Source organism: Biomphalaria glabrata, chromosome 6, assembly GCF_947242115.1.
Source record: "Biomphalaria glabrata chromosome 6, xgBioGlab47.1, whole genome shotgun sequence".
NCBI classification, from domain to species: Eukaryota; Metazoa; Mollusca; class Gastropoda; family Planorbidae; genus Biomphalaria; species Biomphalaria glabrata.
Window position 1 is genome coordinate 49,501,945 of NC_074716.1, and position 18,620 is coordinate 49,520,564.

Below are 18,620 nucleotides of genomic sequence, written 5' to 3' on the forward strand. Positions count from 1 at the left end.
GTAGACCAGTGATATGTACAACAACAAAACTTTTGCCTATTGATATTTATTTTTAAAAAAATGTAAATTAAATTTTTCAGAAATTTTGAAGCTTAGGTTTATTAAAATACATTCCTTTATTTAAAAATAGCCAAACTTGACCAAAATAAACAACGCTTGCTCATACGGGGGTCCATAAATAGATTAAACATTCTTTACAGAAATAGAAATATCGTATGAAAAAAAATATATATTTAAAAAAATATTTTAAAAAGTAACAAAGTTTGAATAAAAAAGTACCGAAATGCTAGTATGAAATATTACTTGAGACGGGACAGCGGATCCGATGCCCGCGCAACAGAAACGTGATGAGAAAGGTCACATTCTATAAATAGTGACAATAATGACGTCAGTCTTCTATTTTAAGAAGCAATTCGAAACTTCCAAAACCAAAATAGCCGCAATATCCAATAAGTGTAATTGTCTGTCGTACCCGAGACAAGAGCGTCTGTCTGTTAAGGAACTAGATTTAAACACGATGTCAACCTGTTCTTTCATATTGACTTTATATAAAGGCCTATATATAAATATATGTGTGTGCGTGTGTGTGTGTATAACACTGTATATGTATAACATTTATGTGACGACAGTGGCGAAGCTAGAAAATTGGGGGCCCGGGGACTTGACCTTTTTATGGGCCCCTGCATTTTGACATTCTATATCATGACATTAAATAATAAACCTAATAGATATATAAGTCTACAGTCCTATTGGTACAGTACCGGGTCGGATAAAAGTCGTGCCTTCTGTGCAGCAGAGGCATCTTTACCATTATCTAGATCAGTGCTGCCTAGTATTTTTTTTAATCCTCGTGAATAGCAAGATTACAAGGCAGTAGAGTAATATTTAATAAAAAAATAATTGGACATTCATTTCGAGGGAGGACCTCTCAAATGGGGGCCCAGGGGGAGTTTGGAATTTGGACCCCCAACCTAGCTACGCCACTTTGTATATATATATATATATATATATATATATATATATATATATATATATATATAGTGCTTTTTTGTAAAACAAAAATAGGTGCCGGTACTTAGTAATGGATTGCCTAGCATTTAACTACTAATATATTAATAATAAACGTTAAAATACAAGAAAAGTAATTACGTTTTCCTCACATTGAAAAAGGTGCGTACTGTCACAAAAAAAAAAACCAACCTGTATATGTATATATATATATATATACTTCCCTCCCATGGGATCAAGTTAAAACTTTGCACAATTATTCATTACACAATACACGAACCAATTAGTCAATGAATTACTGGTGATTAATTATGTTGTTTGATCCCAACAAGAGAAACTTCAGTACTCACAGATATGGCTAAATATGTCGGGTTTCGTCTCCTTTTTATAGCCGTGCACGTTATTTCTCCCATACGCATCAAGATGAAACTTGAAACAATTATTTATTGAGCCTAACAAGACATGAACATATTGGAGATTACACCAATCAGTCAATGAATTACAGGTATTTCTAATTATTTTGTTTGATATGGAATAAGTGTAATAACTTCTACATTTTTAAATGATATAGTTGTAATTACAGAGTTCTTCCCCTTAGATAAGCTTTAATTAAAATATGTTTTTTTGTCTTATTTTTGCTTGTCTATTTTTTGAGTTCAAAAGTTTTTCTCATTGTCTTCTTATTTTCCTTCTGCTCATCAATGACTTTCTTTGGACAGATGACTAACAATGAAAATGAAATACTGTAAAAATTAAAATACACCAGCAACATACTAGGCCTATATCAGCGCTTCTCAAGCTGTGGGGCGAAAGGCTCTCAAAAGGAAGTAGGGACGTCCTGACAAACTTAAGAGAGGGGGTTGGGGGGCTATGCTCGGGACCCTAGCTGGATGGGGGGAGGCGAAAAATAGCTTTTTTTTTCGGTTGGGGGGGGGGAGCATCAACTGTAAACATTTTTGAAAATCTGGCCTATATCATTCTTGTCCTTGGCAAGGGACATTATTATTATTGCGGAGTACAATGTATCAAATAGTTATCCTCTCATATCATATCGTCTCATATATAACATTTCTGCCTATATACAGTTTTTTAGTATAGTTTTTAATGCTCATGCAAGATGGCTCCTGGTTGTGTGGTAGGCGCTTTGGACCGTCAGTTTCATGATCACGGGCTAGAATCCTACCCACTGTTGCCCCTTGACGTCCTACTGGATGTTTGGCTTAGGACGTAATAATCTTACATTCTAAAGGAACGTCTGAGAATTGTTAAAAATAATGATAATACAACATTAACAACAACAACATATAATTATCACAGCATTCCATAGACCCAACATTTCCTGAGTTTAAAATAAATACAAAATAAAAATGGCAATGTCCCTTTAAAAATCTGGCAAACTTTTTATGAACTTTGTGATTACTGTTCTTGTCATGTGGGTTGTTGTTCTTGAATCGCAGCACGTCTTTTGTCATGACGATTCGCTATTGGCTGCAGGAGGATGAAGATGGCGCTGACATACGTGGCGGCCCCAACATAATGAAGAGGGTACGCAAACGAGTCGGTGGCTTCGAGAATTGAGCCTGCAGATTAATAAATACATAACTTTTACAATGATTACGATATTTTTTCTATGAAAGATAAATGACTAAGAGACAAACAAGTAAAGTAGAAATACAATTAATGCATAAAACTCTGAACCATATCGTAGACATAAAAAAAGACAACTTAAGAAGATCGGCCATGATATCCTACATGGGCGGATGACACCACGTAAGCTCTAATGACTAATGCCCTTAGAGCAAGGAACGGAAGTCTGAATCAGCCAGAAAAAAACAATGACTTAGAATCTAGTAGAGTTCACGTCTAATTAGCATACTTCTGGGAAATACATTTTTTTTTTGAAAGAGCGTCTGTAATTTAAGAGATAATAAAGTAACTATTACTAATTGGCTCGCCAACAGTGGCTTACAGTTTGTCCCAAACAACTTACTTAACAAAGGATGGTGAAGTCCCATCGAGAGCGTTCCCAGCATGGTCTGAACACCAAAAGACTTGAGCAAATTCTGAGCCCCCATGAACTCGTAGCAGACGATGCTGGCAAGGCCAGTTCTGCTTCCGGTGAACAAACCGCTGCTCACTGACAGAAACATCAAGGTGCCAAAAGTATTGTAGTAAACGGCAAACTGGCAGATTGTACCTGGTTATAAGAAAATATAACATATAAACCCAGACTTTCAATAAACGTTTATATCGATTTTAAAGAACGGCCAATTTGTTGTTGTTGTTTTTTTCCTCACTAAAGAAGGCTTGAATTATAATTCAATATAATATAATATATATATATAATATAATATAAAGAAATATTTCTGGATTATTGTTGCCATAATATTTTTTTATTATTTGATGTTATACTTTGGAAATACAATAATTTCCACTGTCAGACCTTGCGATATTTACGGCAGATGATGTTAAGGTCATCTGTTACTTTGGCCTAAGCTAGCTCCAAACCCCGCTGAAAGGGGTTTTAAACTCAAAAACCTCTGGAGGGATTTTTACTTAAAGCCCTCTGAAAAAAAAAGGGGGGGGGGTTAAACACATAACCCCTTTTGACTACACTCATTGTATCTGATGACTCTTGTATGTATTAGTCCTATATTGAAGAGGGGGGTTTTATCATTTAAAAATTTCGGAGGGAGCTTTAAACTCAAAATCCCCCTGGGCTACGCACATGGAATTTGGTGACTGTCGTTTGTATTAATTATTGTTTTATACCCCCCCTCCCCCTTTGGCTGCGCTGGGGCAAGTGATGGTTTAACATTAAAATCTTACCTAAAATAAAAAAAAAAAAATTAAAGCAAAAAATCAGTCATAAAATTCCACCCTTTTGGCTACGCCCATGGTGCTACTAAAGCGTAAATCGCTCGTTCCATACCCATAGTGGCCTTTTTTGAAAAAATTCAATCTAATGAAAATTGAAAATACTAGGAAAATAACCGTTTTCTTCTTTCCCGCTTTATTTTGTGTGACAAATAAAATATAAATGTCTAGTTTACTATATTATTTGAATATACAATAGGAGTCTGTTAATTGTTTTGTTTTGTTGATATTACTTGTTTAAAATCATTTTTTAATTGAATGTTTTCAGCTTAATGTCTGTGAGCATGACTGCTTGTAATTTTAGCGTCACGTCTTGTTTTACTTACCTAAGATCAACTGTGATATAGCTACAATTTGGCATGCTGTCAATATTTTCATGTCAGCAAAGGCGCCAATGGCGATCCTGCCGACGAAGTCTACCGCCCCGGCAGCGATGAGCAACAGAGACACCTGGTCAGGACTCATCTGGTTCTTAATGGCTATTGTTGGCATATATGCCGGCACATACATGATGATTATCCCGGACGCGCAGTAGAACAGCAGACAGCGCATTGACCATGTTTTCAGTAGTTGTAGATTAAAAGCATGGTAGATGCCCATGGATAATGAGCACAGGGCAGCTTTAACTCTAGACCCTTCCTTTGGAGTTTTCGTTGAAGACTCGGTATTCCCATGAACTGATTCGTCTGTCAGGCCAAAAGTCCCGTTGATCTCACAGATTTCCGAATTGAGTTTGGCACTTTCTGTAAATGATTTTTTTGTCGAATTCTGTAAATTATGTTCTTCAACTGTTGCATTTTGTATGTTTAAATTTGGATCTATTTGTATTAGATTAGGAATAATAAATTCTTCCATTGTTGGTATTTTACTGGATTCGTTGGACACGGTAGAGATTGTGCGGGGTGTTAAATCCTTATCCAAATGTGTTTCTTTATCAAAATTAAATATTGTTCCGTTAATATTTTCAACGTACAGGAAGTCACAATCTTTATCAACATATTTATGGGAGTTTTTCGGGATTTCCTGTTCGTCACGTGCGTTTTCAATCTGATTTTTAGTGTCGTCTGCCAGGGGCTCATTCAAGGGATGCAACTCTATAGCAAGGTTTTCAGGAGTTTCCTCAGCCTGAACACTCTTGATTTGTCTGTATTCCTCATTAGTCATGACTTTATTATAGCGGCTAGTTGGCCTTAGCAGCATAGCGGCCCATATGGCGTTCAGTTCAAGAGCTGCCATGAGAATATAGGTCCACTGAAGCCCGTAATTCTGAAACCATTGATACATTGATATTTTAAGGAAACATTCATCTAAGATTTTTGGTCTAGTTAATCATGAGAATTCGTTTGACTCCTTCAGTAGATCATATAGGCCTAAATAAGATGAACGCCTAGTTAATAGTTATATCCCCATCAAATGTCTGGATTAGTGACACAAAATTCATAGCAACTATTGAGTCCAAAAAAAAACTACAACATTTGTGAAGAAACAGGAGGAGGGCCTTACAATGGATGAGAAAAAAAGGATTTCAAGAAATTCAGAGAGGGAGAAGGATGCGTGAATTACTTTTATTGCCCCCTAAATGGGGGGGGGGGGAAACAACATCTTTGGAAACTTTTAAAAGATGCACATACACCTATTATTAAACTATATTACTTGAAGTGGAGCAATCCCCCATAGTTAAACACGCTGTAACGGAGGTTAGGTAAAGAAATAAAATTTAATCACTAGCTCCTAAACAAGAAAAACATCCACAATTTTATTTTTAAATCCAATGCTTACATGAAATGTAATTGCCGTAGCCAATGTAGATCAGTCATGTGATTATAATTGTAATAGATCTAGACTAACAATTATAAATCTGTGCAATTAGAAATATTTTGACCAATTTGTTTTTGTTTAGCGCTATTTCATGCTTTTAGTTTTCTCAATACGCTGTGATCGTATCACGTGTCTGAACCAACAAAATATGAGTGTGTTGGGGGGGGGGGGAGAAAGAAAAAAGATATCTGGGTGAATTTTACTGTAACCCCTTTTAAAAAGAACTTTTTTTTTAAAGCGCCGACCTATAATGGAGACTAGTTCAGCTTATAGCCTACCACCACTTCAGAAAAGTACAATTTCTTTCCTTTGTTCAATATTAAACAAATAACGAATTACCAATACTTAATTTACCAATCGGCTATTTTTTTTTAATGATTCTTTGTTTTGTCAGGTAAAAGAGATCATTGTGCAAAATTTCATTATGATCCGCGAGAAATAACGTGTACAAACTTTTTACCAGACAGACAGAGTGAATGGATATAATAAGCTTTGTAAAAAGTGCCCATAAACCTATAATTTATCTATATGAAATAATAATGAAATAATCCCTTATATAATTCGATGAAACGGGGATTAAATATGATCTCTAGCTCCTAAAAAATCTGGCTTACTTGAAGCATGACTTCAACCAATGGCGGCGCTCCCATTGAACCAACAGCCATTCCGCTGCAAGCCAACGCCGTGGCTAAAGATTTTCTCTTGTCGAAGTACTTGCTGATTAGGGCGATGGAGGGAACATTGGTCACAGCTATACATGCTCCTGAAAAAAAAAAAACAGATTTTAAACAATTTATTTCGTCTACAATGAGCCCAGTCTGACAACTTAAATTGATGAAATAAAATGTATACTTTCCTATAATGCATTATTATTTTTTGGTGCATCCGGTGTAAAGAACAAATAAAGTGTTGACAACCTATGCTTTTTAAAAGGTAAGGTATATACACATTTTTTTGTGTGTGCAGTTTTTAGCTCTTCAGGATCACATTTTTGAAGCTCTTCCATTTGTAGCTCAATTTTTGTTTATTTAGTTGGCAACATTGTTCAATTTTACGTCATTGACCTTGTTTAGTTTATCCTGAAAATTTACTATTCGGAAATAGTGCACTAGTGTACTGTTTTGATTTTGTTAATGGACCTCATTCACCAATCGTAAACAAACAACATTTAGCCACGTGATGATATTGATAAAACAATGAAAATTACGTATCACGTGACAGCCTTTATGGATTGCGTAATTTGTATAGAAGATATAAAGAACCAATGGCAAAATGTTGTTTGTTTACGATTGGTCAATGAGGTCCATTAAGTAGTTTTTTTTTTAGAACTGAAAAGACCTTCGGGGGTTGGTTTACGTTTTGGGGGCAGAGCAGGGCGCAGCTAGACAAGATGATTTCATGGAGCGCAGAAATCCAGCACTGGATTTAGATTCTGATAAAAGAAAATAGTAGACCCAACACCTTACAACGAGTCATTGGTCTAATTAGTTTCATTACTTCTACGTTTCAGATGTTCCTCCAGGATGGAAGATTATTACATCCTAGCCCAAACCTCCCGCTGGAAGTCGGGGGCTGGCTGTGGACAGGGTTAGAACCCGGGACACACACAACGCAGAGGAAGTATAAGCATGTCACACTTCTGGTCAGTGGCTAGCTTACCTTTAACGGTCATGCAGAGCAAATAGACTGCGATATTCGGTGAATGACCAATGCCGAAAATGGTCAGACAGCTAATGCAGGAGGCGATCAAACCGGAGAGCCTCTCGCCCGTGGCTGGGACTATCAGTGATGTCACTAATGTAGCTGTGAACATGAACACAATAACAGACATCACATTCTAATTTGAACATGGAAACACAAGCGAAATGTCGATATCAGTACAATAACACCAATTGAAGAATGTTGTACTTTTCATTTTCCATATAATGGAGGCTAATCCATAAATTGCAAGCTTTTGGAGTATCCGATGTACAGAAGGCGGATGTATTGATAAACCATAATCCCACATTTTTAAAAACCATGAAATGTTTTTTTTTTTTTTTCCCCACTATTTTAGCACGTAACAAAAATTAAAAGGAAACATTTAAACGATGAGAAGATTAATGCGAATCATTTTTAGTATGAACATCTCCAAATGTATAGGGGGAAAAAAAATATTCAATCCCATCTTTTCGCATTTTGATCATAAACTATAGGCTTATTAGCTAATAGAGATTACTAAGGGGAGGATGTGATACACAATCTTCCAACCAGTGCACCGCTTAACCTGGCAGTACCAGAGAATGGATATTAGCTCATGACGTCAATAATAATATAATAATAATAATTATAAAATGTTTTTTCTTTCAAAAGACAATATTTTTTAATAGTAAATTGTACGTTGCTAAAAAAAACAATAAACAAGAATTATTATTTAAGACTAAGACTAAGACTGCTTTATTGATCCTTACGGAAATTTGTTGTGATTACAAGGACTCGTTTCTCATATAAAGACAACACAATAGAAAAATACACATAAATACAACAGACAACATAAAGAGTTCATTCAGCGACTACAAACAGGTATCTTGGTGCATTTCATGTTCCCTGATCAATGAGTGGCGGTGATAGAGTCTGACCGTGTGAGGTACGAACGATTTTTTGTACCGCTCCGTTCTTGTTTTTATTGACAGCAGTCGCCCACTTCGCGACGACCTGGCGTAGTTCTGATGGAGCGGGTGACCGTTGTCTTCCAAGATTTTTTCGATTTTTCTTAGGCACGTTTGTTCAAAAAGTTCCTTTAAATGTGGTAATGTTGTGAGTGTAATTTTTGATGCTTTTTTAATGATGTTTTCTAGACGTTGCAACAGTTTAGATGAGGCCTTGCCTTGCCAACAACATATTCCGTAAGTTAGCAGATTTTGTACAGTCGCGCCGTAAAATGTCTCAAGGATCTTCTTGTTTAATTTAAAACTGTTGAGTTTGTATAAAAAAAAAGAGTCGCTGGGCTGTTTTCTTTGTCAGAGTTCCAAGGTGGTCTTCCCATGAAAGCTTGTTGTTGATGATAACGCCTAGATATTTATATGCCTTTACTTGTTCTATAGATGTAGTGTTTATTTGCAGTTCACGTATAGTTTGTTTTTTCTTTCTAAAATCTATTATAAGTTCTTTAGCTTTTGTTACATTCAGTTCTAGAAAGTTGTCGGTGCACCAGTTTGTAAACTCTTCTATCGATCTTTGATACTGAGTTTCGTCTCCTGAAATAAGACCGACTATGGCAGTATCATCAGCGAATTTAATGAGTTTAACTGAGTCATAGATGCTTCTTATGTCATTAGTGTGAAGAGTGTATAGTACAGGAGAAAGTACACAACCTTGTGGAGCACCCGTACATAGTACTCGAGTTGACGATTTGGTGTTGTTGACTTTAACATACTGGGGCCGTTGGGTTAAAAAGTTTAGAACCCATGCTTGCAAGTAAGGGCTTACATTTAAGTTACTCAGTTTGTTTATCATTAGATGTGGCTGTATGGTATTGAAAGCCGAGGAGAAATCTACGAAGAGGACTCGTGCATATGTTTTGGGTATATCGAGATGCTTATAAAGCTGGTCCAAAAGCAATAGAATGGCATCCTCAGTTCCTCTAGCTGCTTTGTATGCAAATTGGTGAGGGTCTAGGCTGTTATTGACTTTTGCTACAAGTTGTTTAAGCATATATTTTTCAAAACATTTCATAACAATAGGTGTTAGTGCTACTGGGCGGAAATCATTTAAGCAATCTATTTTTGGTTTCTTAGGCACTGGTATGATTTCTGAAGTTTTCCAGATGTTTGGAATTACGCACGTTTGCAATGACTGGTTAAAGATATGACAGAAGATAGAAGAAATTTTCTCCGCAAATAGCTTGATCAGCTTGCCACTAATTTTGTCTGGTCCACAAGCTTTTGTTACGTCTACTCTTTTAAATAACAAGGTCACTTCATCCTCCGTTACAAAATTGACGTAGGGCTCTTGTTTTCCTTTGGACAGAGTGTTGAAAAGTTCTTTGTCAAAACGAGAATAAAAATAATTTAGTTCGTTGGCGAATTTCTCATCATCAGCCACTAAAATTTGTTCTCGTTTTGAGGCGCAGCCTGTTATTTTCTTTAATCCCTCCCAGCATTGTTTTGAGTTGTTCTTGGCAAAGAAATTCTCAATTTTTTATTTGTATGTTTTTTTCCCTTCAATTATTGCTTTTCTCAGTTTATTTTTAGCATTTATAAACTCTTCGTTGCTAGCCTTATACTTTGTTTTCTTTTCAGTAGTAAGGTGTTTGATTTTTTGGGTCATCCAGGGCTTATTGTTTCCATAGACTTGTATTGTTTTTGTTGGAATTGTTAACTCCTCGCAGAATGATAGATATGAGGTAACAGTTTCTGTTAGTTCGTTTATGTCTGGACAGTTCTCAATAAAGATTTCCCAGTTAGTTTTCTCAATGCATCCTCGTAGTTTTTCTACAGCCTCTTCAGACCACATCTTGACCGTTTTTATAACTCTCTTTGTAGTTTTAAGAGTAGGTTTGTAATTTGGTATAAGATAGAGTAGTACATGGTCAGATTCTCCAAGTGGGAACAAACTTTTACATTTGTAAGCCTGCTTAATGTTTACGTAGCATTTGTCGAGCGTTCTGCCCTGCCTTGTGGGGAGGGAGACATACTGGCAATAGTTTGACAGTGTGTTGTCAATATTTAGGTTGTTGAAATCTCCAGTTACGATACAAACAGAGTCCGGGTGTTTTGATTGTACATTGTGAAGCACATCAAAAATTATTTCCGACGCAGTCGCTGTGTCAGCCGTCGGTGGTATGTACACAACAACAACACACACCTGGGTGAATTCTCTAGGCAAGTAGTAAGGCCTAAGTGTGACACACATAAGTTCAATGTTAGGGTCACAAATTTTATTCCTGATGTTCACATTATTGGCGTTGCAGTATTCCTTGTTTATATAGATTGCGAGTCCTCCTCCTTTTGACTTCCCACTATTAATTGTTCTGTCTGCTCTATAAACGTAAAATGTATCGAGATCAACAGAAGAGTCGGGTATCGTATCATTGAGCCAGGTTTCAGTGAAACACATTAAGGAACACTCTCTAAATTGATACAGATGTTCACAGCAACCTGTTAATTCTTCCATCTTATTTTGTAAAGACCTAACATTGCCTGTTACGATGGGTGGAAGGAAGCCTCTTTGTCCTCTTCTTCTACACTTAACTCGTATTCCTCCTCTACGTCCTCTCTTCTTACGTTTTGCGCTAGGGATTTGTTCGGTTAGAGCCTTAGGCTTAGGCTCGTTATTAGGTTCCAAGGTGGCGGGTGTGTTGTCCAGACTGTCAAGCGTCTTGCCACAAAACTCCACTGAAATACACGTTTCCACGTTTCCCTCAGAGGCACAAAGTGTCTTAGACTTGTCTGAAAATTATTTCCTTTGGGAAATATAATTAGTAAGGATCAAAAATGAGATATTACCTATAATTTTTTTCTTTGAGTGACCTTGACCTACTTTTTAGACATGTTCCACAGGTGACCCAATGGGTTTTCTAATGTATTTTTTTTTTACTTATTGATTAAAAAAACAATAACCAAAACTTATTGTTCTTTTTTCCTCAGCAACCTGTGCGCTAGTTTTCACAGCTCGACGCCATGATGCTCTGTCGTGTGCCTCTGTCTCCCAGGTGGCTGGGTCTATGCTGAACGCCTTCAGAGAAGCTTTGAGGGTGTCCCTGAAGTGCTTTCTTTGACCACCTTGCGAGCGCTTTCCTTCGCTTAGTTGGCCATACAAGAGTCGTTTAGGGATGCGGTGGTCTTCCATTCTGTAGATGTGACCTGCCCATCGCAGCTGGGACTGCATCAGGATTGTGTGGATGCTTTACAGACACGCTCTTCGAAGGACTTCTGTGTCTGGTATTTTGTCTTGCCAATTGACATTTATTATTTTTCTCAGACATGTCATGTGGAAGTGGTTTAGTTTCTTTGCATGTTTACTGTACACTGTCCATGTTTCTGAGGCATAGAGCAATGTAGGGAGGATGACGGCACTATAGACCCCTATCTTTGTGTTTGTGGTGATACCACGTCTGTTCCAGACATTTGTAGACAGTCTGCCATAGGATGCACTGGCCTTGGCGATACGCAGGTCGATTTCACTATCGATTTTTCCATTTCTGGAGAGTGTGCTGCCAAGATATGTGAATTTGTCCACTGCGTTTATATCCTGTCCATTTATAGTAATGCTTGGATCCGAGTAGGCTTTCATAGGAGCAGGTAGATATAAGACTTCAGTCTTGTTCGTATTGATGGTAAGGCCAAAGTCTGAGCATGCTCTTGAGAAGTCACTGGCGATGCTCTGCAAGTCGTTTTCAGAGCAGGCATTTAGGGCACAGTCGTCAGCAAATAGCAAGTCTCTGATTACTGCTGCATCTGTTTTTGATTTTGCTTTAAGCCGCCTCGAGTTGAATAGGCCACAATATATATATATATATATATATATATATATATATATATATATATATACATACACACACACACATATATATACACATATATAAAGTTGTATATATATACATAGAGACAGAGAGAGGTTAAACGGTACAAACAGCTTCGAGGTTTAATAGAACAAAATCAACTTAATTAGCTTGAACACAAAAAGTATAAGATAAGATAATTTTAATTGACCCAATTGAATGGAAATTCAGTTTGACTACAATTGACAACCTCAGCGTAACTACTGTAACAATAACATTATAGATGCAAATACGAACAACATTCACTCACGAAACACATTCACACTCACAACCAGCGCTTTATGAATTAAGACTTCTATGTACTTCTCGATGATGACAGCTGATCTTGTAACACTCTGACTGACAGTGGGATGAAGGAGTTTTAAAATCTTTCTTTTTTATTTGTTCTAATGGAAAGGAGATGACCACTTCGTTCAGATCTTATGTAAAAGTTTTTAAATGGGTGAAGGTTATCTTTAAGAATCGTGAGTGTTTTGGAAAGGCATCTTTTTTGGAAAAGCTCTTCAAGAGATGGAAGCTGTGTTCGAGTGATATACGATGCTTTTTTAATTAGTCTATTGTGTCTATCTAAAAAAGCACTACCTTATATAGGTATCTATACACAAAAATCAAAATTATATCTAGCAAATATAACTACACAGTACACAAGCACTACTTTTACAGATATTACTACACAAGCACTTTTTTTTTTTAGATATTATTACTACACAAGCACTTATTTTATTCCACAGATATTATTAATACACAAGCACTACTTTTATTAAACAAGGATTACTACACAAGCACTTTTTTAAAAGATATTACTACACACGCACTATTTGTTTTTAGATATTAATACACAAGCACTACTTTTATTAAACAAGGATTACTACTCTAGCACCACATTGAACAGCTTTGACAGCACAGACACCACAGTAAACATGCTCAACTGGTTATCTTTTTAAACACGAAGAGAAACTGAAAGACAATTGTACGGACTTACAGAATATACTAAGGGACACAAGCTGCAGAGTGAACCCAATGGAGGCCGCTGTTATAGACACGTCAAACTTCTGCACTATGTCTAGGAAGGTCATGTGGTTCAGACGTGAGAAACTGGCCGTTAAAGTCAAAATGACGAAATTTCCTGAAATTTAAGATATGGGTTTCAAATTTTTTCAAATGTCCATGTTTGTGTAGAAAAAAATGTCTAGTCTTTAACCTCGTCATTTAAAAACACGTTATCTTATCTTATGAAATTCAGACGTCACTTTAAAATGAAAACAAGATGATTACGTCCTACGCGTGTTCCTATGTCAGTCTAGCCATGCATGTTAATCAATGACATAAATTCTCCCAAATCATTGGTCTTCCTGGCTGGCTCAGGCAACCCATTCCATGCTCCAATAGGACCAGGAAAGAATGAGTATTTGTACAAAATTGTCCTAGCATATGGAACAAGGAACGTGCCTTTATCTTTGTCTTTCTGGGTATTTTATTCGTTTTTTTTTTGTATTCGAAGATTATGTTTCAGTGTTTTATGTATAATTGCTACTTTACTTTTAAGTCTTCTTTCCTGAAGGGTTTCTAAATTTTACTAAAGATGTTACTCTAATCAAATATGAATATTCGTTTGTTATGAATCTCGCTGCTCTATTTTGTGTCAGTTCTATAAACCATAAATGAAGTACTTGTTAGCTACAGGGGAAATCAGCAGTACTTGCAAAACTCAAAATAATATGGAAAGACACTAGCCATTGACACTAAAATCATACTGATGCGCTCCCTGGTCATGGCTACATTCTTATAAGCTTGCGAGTCTTGGACCACTGCGGAACTGGAGACGAGGATCCTAGCAATAAAACTGAGATGCTACAGAAGGACCGCATCGCAAACGAAGAAATTAGAGACAGGGGTAGAGACCTGCTAACTACTGTCAAAAAATGGAAAATAAAACTCCATGGTCATAGCACAAGGTCCTTAGGGCTCGCAAAGACCTTCCTTCGGGGAACAGTACTAGGAAAAAGAAGAGGCAGACAGAGAAAGTGATGGGATGACAACATAAAAGAATAGACGGGCCTGTCACTGAAAGGGATTCTATCAAATGCAAAAGAAAGAAATGGAGAAAGACGGTCAACAGATCCTGTGTGGTGCCCCAAAGGTCCATCAGACTAAGGGATGGGTAAAGGTCGTTTCTACAATAAACACACGCTATCTCCCGTCGCCTCCCATCTACCGGTTCGCGGTTATCAGGGGCGTGGCTAGGTTGGGGGGGGGAAATCCCCCGGGCCCCCACTTGAGGTGGCCCCAAAATGAGTGTTCGAATTTTTTTTTTACATTAAACATTAAATAACACACAAAATGCAGGAGCCCCCAAGTGTTCATGACTCCCTAGGCCCCCAAAATGATGGCGAATACCTAGCTACGCCACTGGCGGTTCCCCTTTCTCATCCACTCATTTGCATCAAAACTATTAAAAGTTATAGCAAACACTGGACCCCATAGCTTCCCAATCAAACTTTTTTTGTTCATTTGCGATGCAGATATATTCCTTCTCCAATCTATGAACAAAAATGTTTTATACAATCAGAATCTAGATTCAAGATCTGGTTAGTTTCCACGCTCGCCTGCACGCTACTTTGAGAAAGAGAAATCACTTACCTAAACAAATTAACCATGAGTGAGCACTGTCCAATACAAGAACATTAACCCCAGACTTTCGACTACCTGAATTCTTCTCACAGTTTTCCTTCTTGAAGTTTGAATTATTTCCCTTATTTGTTATACCCTGTGTTATACTTGTGTTCATCTTTCCCTTCATGGTTTTTTAATTTCCAAGCAAAAAGAACTCCAAACTATTAATGCAATCCTATTTAACTAGATCCAACTCTTTCCATCGAAAATAACTTTTTAGCATTTAGAATTAGAGTAGAAGTGTAGTCAAAATTAAGGAACCACTGAAAATAACGCTTTCACAACATATAGATCAATTAGAAAGGAATGCTACCGTGCTACAGGGCATTGTACACTAAATTAAATTTCTGCTACCCAAACCTAGATGAGAAAATATACATTTTGCTATTTAAACGAATCATAGTTAGTGACCTACACTGTGGACATACTGAGACGATTCCGAGGCTATCGTGTTTGTATTTAAACAGAAACTAGTGCTGTACTCTAGTAATTGAAGTGGCCTATAGGCTATACATTCTGGGGTCGTTAACTATAACAATGATGATGGCCGAGGAGAAAGATAACGGTATGGCACGAGGCTTGGAGAGCCGGCTTATGACACCACTCATATTCAGACGGGTCTCAAACTAGCTGTGCGCACGAGGCTTGGAGAGCCGACTTATGACACCACTCATATTCAGACGGGTCTCAAACTAGCTGTGCGCACGAGGTTTGGAGAGCCGACTTGTGACAACACTCATATTCAGACGGGTCTCAAACTAGCTGTGCGCACGAGGCTTTGAGAGCCGGCTTATGACACCACTCATATTCAGACGGGTCTCAAACTAGCTGTGCGCACGAGGTTTGGAGAGCCGACTTATGACACCACTCATATTCAAACGGGTCTCAAACTAGCTGTGCGCAGATTTTATCTTATAAATTACAGATTGTTGTTACCGGCGGTTGACTTGTAGCACTATACTCCTGGTAGACAACCAAACCAGGGGCAAATGCCCGGTGTGCCGGTAGGGCACCTAAAGAATCTCAAGGATTTCATTATGACGTGTTCAAAAAATCTTTTACAGTGTAAATTCTAATTTAAGTGATACTGTGGTTTTTACTTTCGGGATCCACCTTGCTCTAATGGGTACCTGACATTGGTTGAGGGATACGTGAAGGCAGTTGATCTATCCTATATCATTATGATATACAATACATGGTCTCTGATTTTGACATCCAGTCCGCCCCTGAACCAAACCGTTGTAGGCGTACCGTGTCTTAACTAATAAAACTTAAAATAGCTTCTTTTAGTGAACAAAACTTAATATAACTTTATTTATATATTAGAGAAAATCAACTTGTGATAAATAAAATAGATGTAATAGACTTTAGTAATAATATCTTTTGACAAAATCTAACTCACTACAATAACGCAAACTTTCATTCTTACGTTCTGGAGTCGTCTCCCCTAACTAAGACCAAGTGACGACAATGCCATCTATGTTGCATCATTCACAACCAATCGCTAACCTCTTCCCATTGTCACCATAGAAACACACACACACACATCCCATAACACAGATGCCCCTTATTAACAGAAGATAATTGCGTCATCAGCGCATCATTGTGTCAATCTAATCGTGCATTTTTAATTAGAGACTTAAAATCAGCTAAGTCATTGGCTTCCTTTGGCTGATTCAGGCAACAAGTCCCATGCTGTATAGGCACTAGAGAAGAAGGAGCACTTGTACAAATGTGTCCTAGTTTATGTAATGAAATAAGAAATGTGCCTTTCAATTTGATCTTTGGGGAAAATATTAACATACGGTGTTGAACGGTGAGCCCGTTCCTAACTTACCCCCACGAGGCACGTGACAAGGTTGATATCTGTGATCTTGACTTCGTGCTACAGTTCCAAAGGTATGATGATATGATCACGTGGTGGCAGTGGTAACTCTTCAATTTAAAAAGGTTTGTTATAAAAGAGAGGTGTTTGTTAAAATAAACAGATTTTAAAAAGGGAAGAATGGGTCGAATTATAATAACGTTACGTATCTAGAACCGGATTCAGACTTGATAAGACCCAAAGCTATTTGAGATATAGGACCCCTTGTAATCAACATTAGGCATTATTCCTTTGCATTATTTTTTTCCGAATGTTTGAACCACTTTTGAGAGGGCCACGGAGCAAGTCGGGACGCGGGGCCATATGCTATAGCCATTAGGGCTATCTATTCCAATTATCCCGGGCTATGCTACCCAGTCGCAACGTATCACCAGGGTGGACAATAGCTCTAGAAAGCGACTAGGCCATTGGGGTAGCAAAACAAGACTCCAGTTGGGGGGTGCCTAAGAGTTTTTCGGGACTGACAGAGAAACCCAGCAACCCCGTCACGACTCACACGCCGTACCTTAAGGCCACAGTCAAAGGACCGTTCTCTGGCGGACATTCGCATGGCCGCTGTGATACATTGAAATAAAATGGAGGGGATTGCCCGGTGTGCTCTTGTTAAAAAGAGTCTTGCGTTTTCAGCCATTGAGAATAGGGATGAGATCTATTCAGATCTTCTTGGATGCCTTCCAGACAGAACGTTTGTCCAGACAGGCCGGTGGAAGTTTGATTTCCTTTACCTAGAATTTAAAGATAATTGTTTTTTGTGTTGTTTTTTTTTTGGCAGTGATCGTATTGTACCGCAACACTGTTAAAGTAAACAATGACTTTGTCCATGTTGTCTCCCTTATCTTTGTATTTGATAGACCCTGGCAAGATTGAAGACCTAGATGGTTTGAGTTGTGGCCCCTCTTATCTGCTCTTTTTCAAATAAAAACAATATTTTATGCAGGGCATTTGAAATTAATAGTATGTTGTTTTTTTTTTGTCTAAAAAGTATTTTTAGAAAGGATTCAGTGATTCTTAAATAATTATTATCATGCCATTACTTCTACGCAGACCACTAAGTTAACACCTGCTCTAAGTTAATCTGAAAAAAACAACAGTTGTTTCAAGAGATACCTCTCACAAACCATTGGAAAATTTGTATCCTACTAAAATATGTCGAAACATCAGAAACATATAAAACATTTTACAAACATTTCTAGGTCTACCTGTCCTCAAAATCATTATGTTAAGTTTGATAATGTATTAATATGTTTGTAAAATGTTTTGTATGCATGCATACAGTGAACTCTATATCTTTATAAGAACTATAGGCCTTATGTTGTTTTTTAATCGCTAAGTATGTATTGAACGAAGCAATGTAGAACATTTTAAAAGTATATTTGAAACATTTTGTATGTGTGTGTCATTTTGATGAAAATTATTGTTAGATATACCAGTAGGCCTACATAATTCCAGGGGAGGGTAACATTAAAGAATGGAAGGCCCTGTTTATGGAAGACAAAAAGAAATTGAAAGAGACAGTTCTCAGACCATGTGTGGAGCTCAACAGTTTAACAGACTAAAGGACAGGGGAAGATAATTTCTAGTAGAATGATAGGTATGATATTGGTTATGAGATCTTGGCATAAATACTATTGTAAAAGATTGGCTGCACACTATAAGGATTCTTAAAAAAAAAGCTTTCTAAATTCATGTAATGGTACAAAGATGTATGCTTGGTTAGACCCAGAATTAATATTGTAAGATTGAGGAAATAATCTTTTTTTTTAAATAAAATCAGAAAACTGTTTGAATCCAACAGATTATTGAACATTTATATCATAC

General features: G+C 37.2%; 1 protein-coding gene across 1 annotated transcript; it reads right to left on the bottom strand.

The window, feature by feature from the left end:
• Positions 1–1,020: 1,020 nt before the first annotated feature.
• On the bottom strand, positions 1,021–15,386 carry LOC106056577 (uncharacterized). The gene is made up of 7 exons (XM_013213388.2): positions 14,885–15,386; positions 13,227–13,370; positions 7,363–7,506; positions 6,318–6,466; positions 4,212–5,151; positions 2,999–3,205; positions 1,021–2,588 (listed from the first exon to the last, which is right to left on the bottom strand). The coding sequence occupies exons 1-7, from the start codon at positions 15,042–15,044 to the stop codon at positions 2,437–2,439; spliced, it is 1,896 nt and encodes a 631-aa protein (XP_013068842.2). The 5' UTR covers positions 15,045–15,386; the 3' UTR covers positions 1,021–2,436.
• Between the last annotated feature and the right edge of the window lie 3,234 nt (positions 15,387–18,620).

Bases quoted from the DNA above. Each gene is read 5' to 3' on its own strand.
- LOC106056577 (XM_013213388.2), bottom strand. From the start codon at position 15,044: ATGAAGGGAAAGATGAACACAAGTATAACACAGGGTATAACAAATAAG. The intron at 7,507-13,226 runs GTAAGTCCGTAC...TCATGTTCACAG, and splicing joins TGTGTCCCTTAGTATATTCT to CTACATTAGTGACATCACTG. The intron at 6,467-7,362 runs GTAAGCTAGCCA...TTTTTTTTTCAG, and splicing joins GCTCTGCATGACCGTTAAAG to GAGCATGTATAGCTGTGACC.